Genomic DNA, 12,500 nt, shown 5'->3' on the forward strand with positions numbered 1-12,500 from the left:
TAATTTGACCCTTCCTGATAATTTCCTGAAATTCTAAGTGAATAAATGCCATCTCTAAAAATGGTTTTAATGTCTTTTTCCCCAGAGTAAAGAATTATTTTTTTAAAAAAATTAATAATTGTACAGATTCATCAACCACTGTAAAAAATAATTTTCTTGGAAGCTATGCCAGTTTTCTTCTTCAGGTTCCCCAATTAAGTAAAACTTTAAAGACATACTTCTAGTTTGCTGGATTTTAGTAGGTCAGCATACACACCAAAAGTGTATTAAGGTGGACTGCTCTATTTATTGATTTGCAGTGAATCTGCTAAAGGCTCAAGGCAATTGTCTGCGGAAGGGGCGGGAGGGCCATACACGATCGAGGTCATGCGCATCTAGCCAATTTGTAAGACGATCCAGCCGCTTCAAGCCATCAGCAATCCTTAGCATAGGGGCACACTCATGCATTCTTGTCAAGTCATCTTGTGAAAGGCTGCCTGCTTCCAGCTTGGCTTGGATGTGCAACCTTAATAAAACTCACTGAGGTCTGGGAGAAAATAGCAGATCTGCAGCAGATAGGGTAGAGGAAAGGGTCTAGAATATGTACACGCAGCTGACTCAGGCAGGCTCCACGCTGAACGGTTACACCGAGAGGAAACAATAAATCTCAGCTACTATGCAATAAATATCTCAAGTTTTTAACTAAGGAAACTATCATTACGGTGAAATTAAAAAAAAAAATACCATTTTAGAACAAAGCTAAAAATGGCTAGTTTTCTGTGATTCTTCTACAAAACTTTCTTTGAAAGGGAAAAGTCAAACAAACAAGCAGTTTTACCTGAAATAAAGAACTAGTTTAAAGGTCAGAAGAAAGGAGCGAGTTTTGCGAGAGGCACGGAAAGAGAGTGCCGGCAGTACAATGACAGTTTTCCTTTCCTTTGCTTTCCTCGCTGCTATTCTGACTCACATAGGGTGCAGCAACCAGCGCCGAAGTCCAGAAAACGGTGGGAGAAGATATAACCGGATTCAACATGGGCAATGTGCCTACACTTTCATTCTTCCAGAACACGACGGTAACTGTCGTGAGAGTACGACAGACCAGTACAACACAAACGCTCTGCAGAGAGATGCTCCACACGTGGAACAGGATTTCTCTTCCCAGAAACTTCAACATCTGGAGCATGTGATGGAAAATTATACTCAGTGGCTGCAAAAAGTAAGTGAACGCTTTCAGTTTCTAATTCCACGGAGCCTTTTCTGTTCTCAGCTGCAACTAACTTAGAGTTCCTTAGGGGGCCATTTGTGTGTTTACCTTTTGCTCCAGGGGGGCAGTGTTTGCAAATGCAAGACGGCTCTCTCCCTGTGACTTAAGAGGGTGAGCCAACGTTTTGTAAGCTTGTGCTTCTGAGGTATGGTGGCACCCCATTTGTGTGCCTAACACTGGCACATTTTGTGACATTTTTGGTTTTCTCTTATTTAAAATTTAGCTTGAGTTTTTCTGACTGTCAAAGCCCAACTTAAAAAAAACAAAGCATGTATGTCTTGAGTAAGTTGGTGAAAAAATTAAATAACAACAGTACTATTAGGATCAAATCAATTTTACACCGTGAAATTTTGTGCAGCTCGGACAGAAAGTCATCACCAGATACTTATTTTTCAACCTCTAGTAAAGTTAATATAAAATGTGGATAAATACAAAGTATGATATTTGATTGAAGAAATTGAATAAGTATGTAAAGGAAACAGTTTCAGCAACTAGTAGAATAGTAAAGGACTGATTTCTGTCATATATTTCTTCTGTCCTTGAGAAAAAAATCAGGAAAATATATTTGAATGTGAATTCATTAGGAAGAGGTTGTTTGCCCACTGTGAAAAGACATGCACCTGCAGCTTTGGGCTGAACATGACATGTAAATTTTGCTATGTCCCTAAAGTGCCTCTTTCCTCAAGACGTTATCGTCACACACAGTGCAATGTGGGGATCCAGATAAGTGTTAATGTTGAGTATGCACTGAATCCTAATTTGTAAAAATCAAGCATCGTATTTAGTTATTTCTCTATAAACCATTTAAAAGTTTTTGTTGAAAATATGCCAATGAAAAATAACACACTTTCTGAAATTCCTTCCCTCTTTGCTCTCTGTTTAATTGTGTAACAAGTAAGCAGCAGATAACAAGTGTGTTCAAATGTGTCACTGGAAGGGTGACAATGTCAGTGTCCCATTTGTAGAAAGCTTCTCCCCCAGGGATCTTTGCTAAAAATTCACTTGATGTGTATGGTTAGGAACACAAGCAGTCTAGTCGTCTTTATGTTAGTCTGTTAACAGAACAAACCCTTTAAGAAGATAAAAGATAGGGAAAGGACAAATGCTCTTTTTTGTTCCTGTGTGGTCACACTCACTTAGATCACCTCCTGCTGAATCATGCCAAGTAATAGTTATTTTACTTTTGTCCACTAGGGACTGAACTAAGATCACTGTTATTTTATTTGACAAGTTAACGAAAACTTCGTAGTTTTAGAGTTTCCAATCTTGGAATTTTAGTTAATCTTCCTATTGTAGATTACAGGTGAAAAAAATACATCGATAGGCAAAATAATAGAAAACAAACAATTCTGAAGTCTTTTGATAACATGGCTTAAATTTCAGGCACTAGTTAAATGTAGCTTAAATTTCAGGCACTAATTACAACAGCAGTTTATAATAGGATTTTTTTTTCCTTTCACAAAACATATTTCCATCATGAACAAATGAATTTGGTTGAATAGCTTATTACTATTCTCAGTATACTGTTCATACAGTTTTGAATGGGAATTTAATCATTATAAATTAGTCTGGATTCATTGAGGAAGGTGGAGAGGGAAATTTAGTCCCAAATTGTCTTCAATGAGTTGTTCTACCAAAAATGTAATATTTTGTTTGCTTAAAATATACAATCCAAATGATGATTTAAGCATGAAAATGCATATTTTTGTTGTTGTTATGTAGTTATTCAACAGTAACAGGATACAGACATGATTCTACTGGGTTTAAATCATGCACATGCTTCATATATTAATGTTTGAAATACATTTGATTTTTGTTTGTATTATTTTTGGTCAAGATTATGGCGTAGTTTTCAGATTATAGCCAAGCATAACTATGAACATGTCTTTTGGTTAAACTGACCCTTGCTAGCATGAATCAAGCAGAATATATGCTGACAGTGTCTCTGTTGGTTTGAGTCAGAGCAGTTTGGCTTGACAATTGTCCGTTTGAATTTGCATATCTTTTGTCATTGTTAATGCGATTGGTTGGAGGATCAAGAAACCAAATAAATGCATTCAGCAAAGAACTTGCTAAAGGCTCTCATAAGTTTCCCTTAATTAGAAGTTTTCTATACTTCAAGCTCTAAGTTTCATGCATTGTATTTATTTTGATAATTCAAATGGAAATCTTTTTTATTGTAACCATTTGGTGTACTTAATACTGTAATTTGTATTACTTCTATTTTGATTCCCAGTAGTTGTATTAGGATCAGAAGTAATGCACTGCAGAACCTGAGGCTATCAGTGTAAGTAATTCATCCATTTATTCAACAGAATAATTAATCAAACATGTGATTATTATGCAGCTCATGTCATCACTATTCGGAATTTTTTTTAATGCAAAATGTATGTTATCAATGCTAGCAGCAACTTGATGATAATTTATGTTAATGTATTACCTTGCTTAATGTTTGGTAAACTGGATTCTTTTAAATATTCTTCACAAGAGACTAGCTGTCACGATAGTCAATATATGAGACTTAGACTTTCCAATCTCATTCCTCAACTTTTCTGGTCTTGTAACTGAATAAGATGAGAAGCAAGGTGGGCAGTGGGGCATAGAATGTATTGGTCATCATAAGTGCTGGAACTGTTACGTTACTGGTCTCTTGATGTGACAGATTTAGTTCTTGGAGATCAGCTTTCCATGATAACTTGTTGATTAACAGCAACATGAGATAGGTTTGTAGAATCATCCTTACTTTTAAATCAGGAAAAGCAATATACAGAAATGTTCAAAAGTCACATTTTTATTGGATGAAACACCTGGGTTGTCTGTCTAGGTTTGACTTTCTTCTGCCATATAGCTCTTTTCAGAATTATTAACAAACCATACTAATACCTGAGAGTGACCAGATCTTAGGATAGTAAAGATAAATACAAAAGGCCTTTGTATCTTTGCCGCTTTTTTTGTGATTCCTTTTTACTTTCCTATGACACAAAAATCTCTATTGTTGAATGTCTATTCCACATCCTGTGCTTCTTGAACTGTTGTTTTCTTTCTCTCATATACCCCAAGTTCACAAATACGTGTATTTAAAATGTATTGGGAGAATGCTTAGAAAGTCTGTTTACCTTTGCCAAATGGTGTCTTTTCTTTTTTTTTTGATTGAAAGTATAAATAAATTGAGTTAAAAACATGCCTTGTAACAGAGAGCAAAGATCTATCTACTATACTATTTCACACTAAAATTAATGAATTGATTGTTAGTATAAAATTCAGTTATGAATTGTCATCAAAATATTAATAAATGAAACACTTTTAATAAAGTGCTTGGATAATTTATTTTTTGACTGCACTTTTTGACTAACAACATTCTCTACTTGAATACTGTATTCTTTGCTTCAGAGAATTAGGATTTAGCATACAGTTATCTGAAATATATTAATGATAACAAGGGCCTCCCTGATGGCTCAGATGGTAAAAAATCTATCTGCAATGCAGGAGACCTGAGTTCAACCCCTGGGTTGGAAAGATCTCCTGGAGGAGGGCATGGCAACCTATTTCAGTATTCTTGTGTGGAGAATCCCCTTGGACAGAGGAGCCTGGCAGGCTACAGTCCATGGGGTTGCAAAGACTTGGACACGACTGAGTGACTAAGCACAGCACAGCAGTGATAGTGATAAGCTTTTTTAAAAAAAACCCTTGTATTACACCTATCAACTCATATTAATATCTACTAGAGTGTGACTTCCCTGTGTGTTTGTCCAGTGTCATTTCCCCAGGGCTTAGAGTAGTATATCATCCGTGTGTGTGTGCTTAGTCACTCAGTCATGTCTGACTCTCTGTGACCCCATGGACTGTAGCCCGCCGGGCTTCTCTGTCTATGGGGGTTCTCCTGGCAAGAATACTGGAGTGGTTGCCATGTCCTCCTCCAGGGGATCCTCCACAGAATATGGATAATAAATGTTTGTTGATTGAATAAATGAATGCATTGTCTTTGTATTGCGGTCTGCACTTACTATGTGCTATTAACATTTTGGGTATATACTTTACTTTCCCAACTATATTTTAAGTTATCTCTTAAGCAAGGACCATGTGGAGGAGGAAAAAGAATACTTTCTCTACCATTCCAGGTTCATGACTGAGACCTCTCTATAATAAAAAAACATGTTAACAAGAGAAAAACAAACAGAAGTTTAATAATATGTATACCTGCACCCAGGAAAACTGAGTAACCCCGCCAAAATGACCTCAAATATTGTTTCCAGCTAAACACAAAAGATGTCTCAGGTAAGCCAGGTTTTCAGGGCAAGCACAGTACACAAGAGTAGGGTTGTTATGAAGATTTAAATCCGTGCCTCCTCTGTTGATAGAGTTGCTAGAGGTTCAGTCATCTTCCTCTTGTGATACAGAGAGTGAGTATGTGTGCATGTGTGCTAAGTTGCTTCAGTCATGTCTGATTCGTTGCGACCCGTGCACTGTAGCCTGCCAGGCTCCTCTGTCCATGGGACTCTCCAGGCAAGAATACTGGAGTGAGTAGCCATTCCCTTCTCCAGGGGAATCTTCCCAACCCAGGGATTAAACCCAGGTCTCTTACGTCTCCTGCACTGGCAGCATGGGCTATTTACTAGGGTACCTGGGAAACCCACATCCTTACAAATGGAGATCTCTCTTGTAAATGTAAATTCCTCTGTAAATGTAAGTTAGAAGGCTAATTCCTACTTGGTTTTTGGAGCTTTTCCTATGTCTGCTGTTTCTTAAAAATAATCAGCCTGCATAAAAAAAAAAAAAAAAGAAAGAAAGAAAAAAAAAATCAGCCTGAAATAATCCTTATGCCAAAAGGCATATTTTGGTGTGACAAATTCTGCTCCCTTTCAACTACATCATGCAACATTTTTGTCCTAATATTACATTAAAAGATATTGAGTCTAGGCTATATGGTATTAATTATCCAAATTGTATTTAGCCAAATGGTCTAGGATCTTAAAAACTTCTATGACTCCATTTGTCTTCTTAATTATTCTTTAAGAGTCAGCTTCATTGCCAGTTTCTCCATGAAATTTACCCACACTCTACTTACCCTCAAAGGCCGAGTTCTCCAGTATTATCACATTGTACATATCATGTTAGTACTGCATTTCCATGTTGTATAGCTGTTGTCATTTTCATTATCTGTCTTGATGGCTGTTTGCCTACTTAGACTATGAGTCCCCAGAGTGTAGTGAATGTCTCCTTATCCACCTTTATATTTTCCCAAGGTGTCTATTAAATGTCTGAACAATAGTACTGTTATCATTATAATGTAAAAATAAAAAATTGCAAGTGCTAAAGTGTGTGGGTGTGCTAGGTATAAAATAAAGCGAGTTAAGGGACCTTGCAACTGCTTTCAGATGCCAAAATTGGCTTCTAAGTTACTTGAGGGTCAGCTAGATCTTCCTATGGGATGAAAAATAACTTTATACTTCTAGACTAATAGGTAAACATTTATTGCATACAGGGTAATATGTGCACATGTGAATCTAAGTAACTAGAACTGACTTCACATCTGTGGATTGTTTTAGTGACTGGTAACTGTGTAATACTAAACCAGAGAGGGTGCTTTCTTATTTGCATGTGAGGGGATTTCTAGAATGGGTAAAATGAGCAGACAGTCAACAAGTATGTTTTTAAAAATTTGTTGTTAAATTTGAATAAAATATGCATATATGATTTATGCATGTGCTTAGTCACTTGGTTGTGTCCGACTCTTTGTGACCCTTTGGCTGTAACCCACCAGGCTCCTCTGTCCATGAGATTTTTCAGGCAAGAATACTGGATGGGTTGCCATTTCCCTCTCCAGGGGATCTTCCTGACCCAGGGATTGAACCTGTGTGTCCTGTGTCTCTTGTATTGCAGGCAGATTCTTTACCTGTTGAGCCATCTCGAAAGCCATTATTTATACCTAGAGATAGAAAAAATGTCAATTGCTGAGAAATGTTAATAGGAATAACAATTGTCTTTTAAACTCACTTGTAGAAATTTCTCCACTAACTTCGTTTGAGAATAACCCCTGATTTTCAAGCTAAATAGACCTCTTATTAACTTTTCAATGAATACTTCGATTTTGATTGTTATATTTAAAACTGAAAGATCCAAGAAGGCATGCAAACTTTCCGGGCCCCAGAAGTTGGGCATTTGGAGCTATAATACAGTCTTTTGAGTGTCTCTGCAAGAAGGAGCAAGCCTTTCCCCAAACTGTCTCCACTGATGGTCTCAGGTTTTGGGATCAGGGCAACAGGTTTTTTCCTAAGGGTAACTGCAGCCCTTCCTTACTCCTGACTTCCATTTCACATTGAGCTTTTAGTAGCACTCATCTCATATGTGATTCTTGATTCAGTGTAAAGTGTATAAGAATGTATTGTTCTTTTCCTTAATATCCTCATACAGTTTTCCATTATGTGAGAAAAGAATTCGGATTCTTTACCATGAGGTCCTATATGATCAGCCCCACACTCCTCTCTAGATATCTCAGTTATTAAAACTTTCCCTCATTCCAGACACTCAGATGACTTTAGTCTTCTTGTTATGACTCCCTCAGACCAGCTCATTCCTGTCTCAGTGACTTTACATGCTGTTTACCTAGCTAGAAAAATTCTTGCCCCACATCTTGGTATAAATGGCTCTTTCTCTTCATTCAGCCCTTTGCTCAGAAATATTCTTTGAAAGTCTTCTTTGAGCACCATTACCTACCACTTTTCCTCACTCTGCTAAGTGATTTTCTATCATTATATATATAATTTCTTCATGGCATTTACCACTGTGATCTTTTGTTGTTTATTGTTTGTCACAAAATTGATTCTATCTGCCTCTGCTAAGAATGTAAACACCACCACAGGCCCTAGTCTGTTTTGTTCCGTACAGTGTACCTTTACTGGTAGAAGAGTGCATGATACGCAGTAGACCTCAGTAAATATTTGCATATATATCCTCTCAGACCCGCTATGCTGTGAGGTAGGGACTGTGCCTGTTTTGTTCACTAGTTCTTTTTTTTTATTATTTTATATATTATTTTGATAGCAGATCTACTTGTCTTGCACAATGACTGGAACATAGTTGAAAAGAATAATTTTTTTTTAATGACTAGAGAAATGAATGAATTCCATGGGCAAATTTCAACTCAAACATATGTATGAAAATAAGACTTAACTATGTTCTGTACATTTCCCTACTAACTATGTTAATGGGAGAAATTTTAATTAGTCCTGAATTTCTGTAATCTATTACATGAGTCAACAAACTTTGGCCCTTGGCCTAAATTCTGCCTGCTACCTATGTTTGTAAATAAACTTTATTAGAATACATGTGTGCTCATTCCTTAACTGTCCATCTATTTTTAAATAAAGTTTTATTGAAACATAGCCATACCCATTTGCTTATGTATTGTCTATGGCTGCTTTCTTTGTGTAAAGGCAGAGTTGAGGGGTTACAATAGAGTCCAGAAGGCCCACAGAGCTTTAAATCTGATATCCAGGCCTTTACAAAAAAAAAAAGTTTGCTGAGCCCTGTTCTATATCTCAAAAGGAATGTAGTATTAACATTGAGACCATTGGAAAGTAAATTGTGAGGTTTGCTGTGTGAGAAAAGGATGGCACTGCAGGAAGCCAAGTAATCTTCAAGTCCTTGCCAGTTGGCAGGGATCCTGTCTAAGCCATTTCTTGGCTTGGTATTGGAACATGCTGTGAGATGACATTTTAGAGTACAGGTAGATAAATTTCATGTCTTTTTTTGCCCCTGCCCTTCTTCATGTGAACAGAGAAATGTTTCAAAAACAAATACATGTTAAAAAATAAAAAGCACCTGAATAACAAATCAGCAGCCTCTGGTTAAACAATGAACAGGTCTGGGTGCCAGGGTGCTCTGTGCCTGTTTCATCTTGTTGTGACATTAACAAGAATGTTGACAAAATATCAGAGGCATTCTATTTTCATAGAAATGGGACTCCAGCTCTGTCTTTTACATTCAGTCTGTTTAGAAATCTTCTCTCCTCTGTCATTTGTTTTAGATATAAATGATGCAAGCGTTCCCTCTCTATAAATGATGAGATGGGGAGGAGCAACAAGTGGGATGCTCAGCTACAAAATTCAGAGGTTTATCATCCCCTTTGCTGTATTTTATTAATTAAGGAGTGTTTTGTTTTGTTTTGTTTTGTTTTGTTTTCTTCTCCTTCTGCATGCCTTGTCTCTGTGTGGAAACATCAGCTGCCTTTTCCTGGGCCTTGTCTTCTTTTTAAATACCACAAGTTATATAGTGTCATTTGCTTACATGCCCAACCCTAATTACATTCTGAGTCATCCTTGCCTTTTGTTTCAATACAAGATTATCGTTTGCTGTGAAGTTCGGAAGTTCCACACCCCCTTTGGTTCTAGCCCCATGGTCTGAGAGAAGGAGGGCCTCTTAGCGTTTAAATCTCTTTACAAAATGTACAAAAGATATGCCCCCTCCCTTATCACAGAGGTTTCTAAAGAATGAAGCACTCCATGGATTATCTTTTCTTTATATTTGGAGGCTCTATACCTAAATGCTTTTCTCTAATTCTTACATAGAAATATTGTAAGTGGGAGGTTTTCAGGCTTATTTAATCTTTTTTTGCCTATCTAAATGATCTGATTTCTTCCTTCAAACAAATAAAAAGGTAATACTTAACCAAGAAAGTGAAGAAAACATATAAAGCCAGACACGACACTACTGGTAGCTAATAATTTCATCAATAATGTATTTGGACATACACAGATCTTTTGGCAGTAAGTATTGGAGAATATAGAGAAAAAATAATGTAATAAATTATATATACTATATGACTATCAGCTCACTTACTACAGGTCCACATTCTCATGTATTGAAGTTTGTCTACTGAAAGTGCATGAAAATTAGCATCAAGCTGTGTCTAAAGTAAATAAGTAGCTGAAATATTAATAAAATACAAATGAAATGTGAATGTTTTGAATTGTTAATAACATATACATGTAAGCCATCAAACTCAGTGGCATCAAATAGGTAAACTTACTATATATTTCTACAAAATGGCTGAATAATTTTGGAAGATGGTGTATTTTAAAGTTTCATTTTATGTTTGGTTTAATTCATTAAGAAGTTATACACTGTATAGATAGTCACTGTTCTGTTTGTGAAAGCTAAATGAGTTGAATGATAATACTAGACCCTAAAGATTATTGGAGGATTTCTCTTCTATACTGTTGGTGGGAATGTAAGTTGGTGCAGCAACTATGGAAAACAGTATGGAGGTTCCTCAGAAAACTAAAAATAGAACCGTCATATGATCCCGCAATCCTACTCCTGGGCATGTGCCTGGACAGAATTATAATTAAAAAGATACATGCACCCCTGTGTTCATAGCAGCACTATTCACAATAGTCAAGACATGGAAACAACCTAAATGTCCATTGACAGATGAATGGATAAAGAAAATGTGCTACACGTATACAATGGAGTACTACTCAGCCATAAAAAAGAACAATGTAATGCCATTTGTAGCAGCATGGATGCAACTAGAAATGATCATACTAAGTGAAATAAGTCAAAATGAGAAAGACAAATACCATATGATGTCACTTACATGTAGAATCTAAAATATGGCACAAATGAACCTACATATAGAACAGAAACAGACACACAGACATAGAGAACAGACCCGTGATTGCCAAGGTTTGGGGAGAGGGGTGGGCTGGGAGTTTGAGGTTAGTAGGTGGAAACTATTACATTTAGAATAGATAAACAACAAGGCCCTACTGTATAGCACAGGGGACTATATCCAATTTCAATTTCTTGGGGTAAAAGAATATAAAAAGAATGTGCATATGTATACAACTGAGTCACTTGCTATACAGCAGAAATTAGCACAACATTCTAAATCATTTCTTTTCTTCAATAAAAAAGGAAAGATTACTGGAGAATTTCCGTTCCCAGAAAACAAAATCCCAAATTTTATTTCTAAACCTTTAAAGATAATTCCAAGATTTTATAAAACATTTTAACCCTGTTCTTGTCTTCACTATTAATATATAGTTGACTAGATTATAATCCAGTGGGAATTTATTGTGGCTAAAGGTTTGATTTGGTGTATGTACCCAGCAGCCCTTCTATCTACCTTATCTCAATTGCTCAGACATGAGGCAAGATTTGTATCTTTATTACTAATAACACCAGTATTTATTGTCCAGTTTTACTCAGTTTTTGAATGTCAAGAACAGAGTTATAATAAGCAGTAAGTTTAATATTTATAGAATTAATGAAAAATTTATTGAATAAATTGAGTATTTAATGACTTTTAAATGTTAATAATATAGTGAAGTTTGATATTTTTAACAAATGAGTTAATGAATTGTACATATTTCTTAGCAATGGAGCCTTGCTGCTGCTGCTGCTGCTAAGTCGCTTCAGTCATGTCCGACTCTGTGCGACCCCAGAGACGGCAGCCCACCAGGCTCCCCGTCCCTGGGATTCTCCAGGCAAGAACACTGGAGTGGGTTGCCATTTCCTTCTCCAATGCATGAAACTGAAAAGTGAAAGGGAAGTCGCTCAGTCGTGTCCGACTCCTAGTGACCCCATGGACTGTAGCCTACCAGTCTCCTCTGTCCATGGGATTTACCAGGCAAGAGTACTGGAGTGGGGTGCCATTGCCTTCTCCAAGTGGAGCCTTATTTCCAACAAATTATTAGGCAGAAACTTAAAACGTAATCTAGATGCAAAGCAAGGGGCTAAAGGAGAAATGGAGTGAGGCCCCACCATGACCCTCTTCCTCAACCCCTCTCCCAGTGGCATCCTTGAAGAGACTCTATCTGTACAAAAGAATACAGATTCAAAATAACTGCAACAGAAGTTTCAAATAATCAAATATTAGCCAGATAAAGTTGCCAAAACCAATCTACTGGCAGGAAGGAAGAAACATAACACTTGAAATTTGAATATTTTTGGCAAACTGATGTAAGGATATCCAAATTTGCCATATGCAAAGTTTAAGAATATTAATGTGTAAGTTACCAAAAATATGTAGACTCAAAAGTGTTGAGGCCTGCACATATTTAACATGACTTAAATATGTTGACAGTAGGCAATTCTTGGATAACTAGTGACAACTTGTATAACTTACCTATTTTCATGATAGTTTATGCTTTTTTAAATTTAAGAATATTAATTACATTGATGACTTAATATCTCAAGCTACACTATTTACTTAGAACAGAATTCATTGTTAAGGGTAGTGAAAAGGAATATG

At 36.5% G+C, this 12,500-nt stretch overlaps 1 protein-coding gene across 2 annotated transcripts in view; it reads left to right on the forward strand.

Annotated features, from left to right (window-relative positions):
• The first annotated feature begins 515 nt into the window (after positions 1–515).
• The window catches only part of ANGPT1 (angiopoietin 1), a 301,836-nt gene continuing 289,851 nt past the window's right edge, over positions 516–12,500 (forward strand). Inside the window, exon 1 of one of the 2 annotated variants that reach the window (XM_055546445.1) lies at positions 516–1,195. In XM_055546445.1, the coding sequence (XP_055402420.1) occupies positions 899–1,195 (297 nt within the window). In that variant the 5' untranslated portion in view covers positions 516–898. The remainder of the gene's footprint in view (positions 1,196–12,500) is intronic. The other variant, XM_055546444.1, reaches the window with a different exon arrangement.

The sequence above is a fragment of the Bubalus kerabau genome, chromosome 14 (assembly GCF_029407905.1).
Source record: "Bubalus kerabau isolate K-KA32 ecotype Philippines breed swamp buffalo chromosome 14, PCC_UOA_SB_1v2, whole genome shotgun sequence".
NCBI lineage: Eukaryota > Metazoa > Chordata > Mammalia > Artiodactyla > Bovidae > Bubalus > Bubalus kerabau.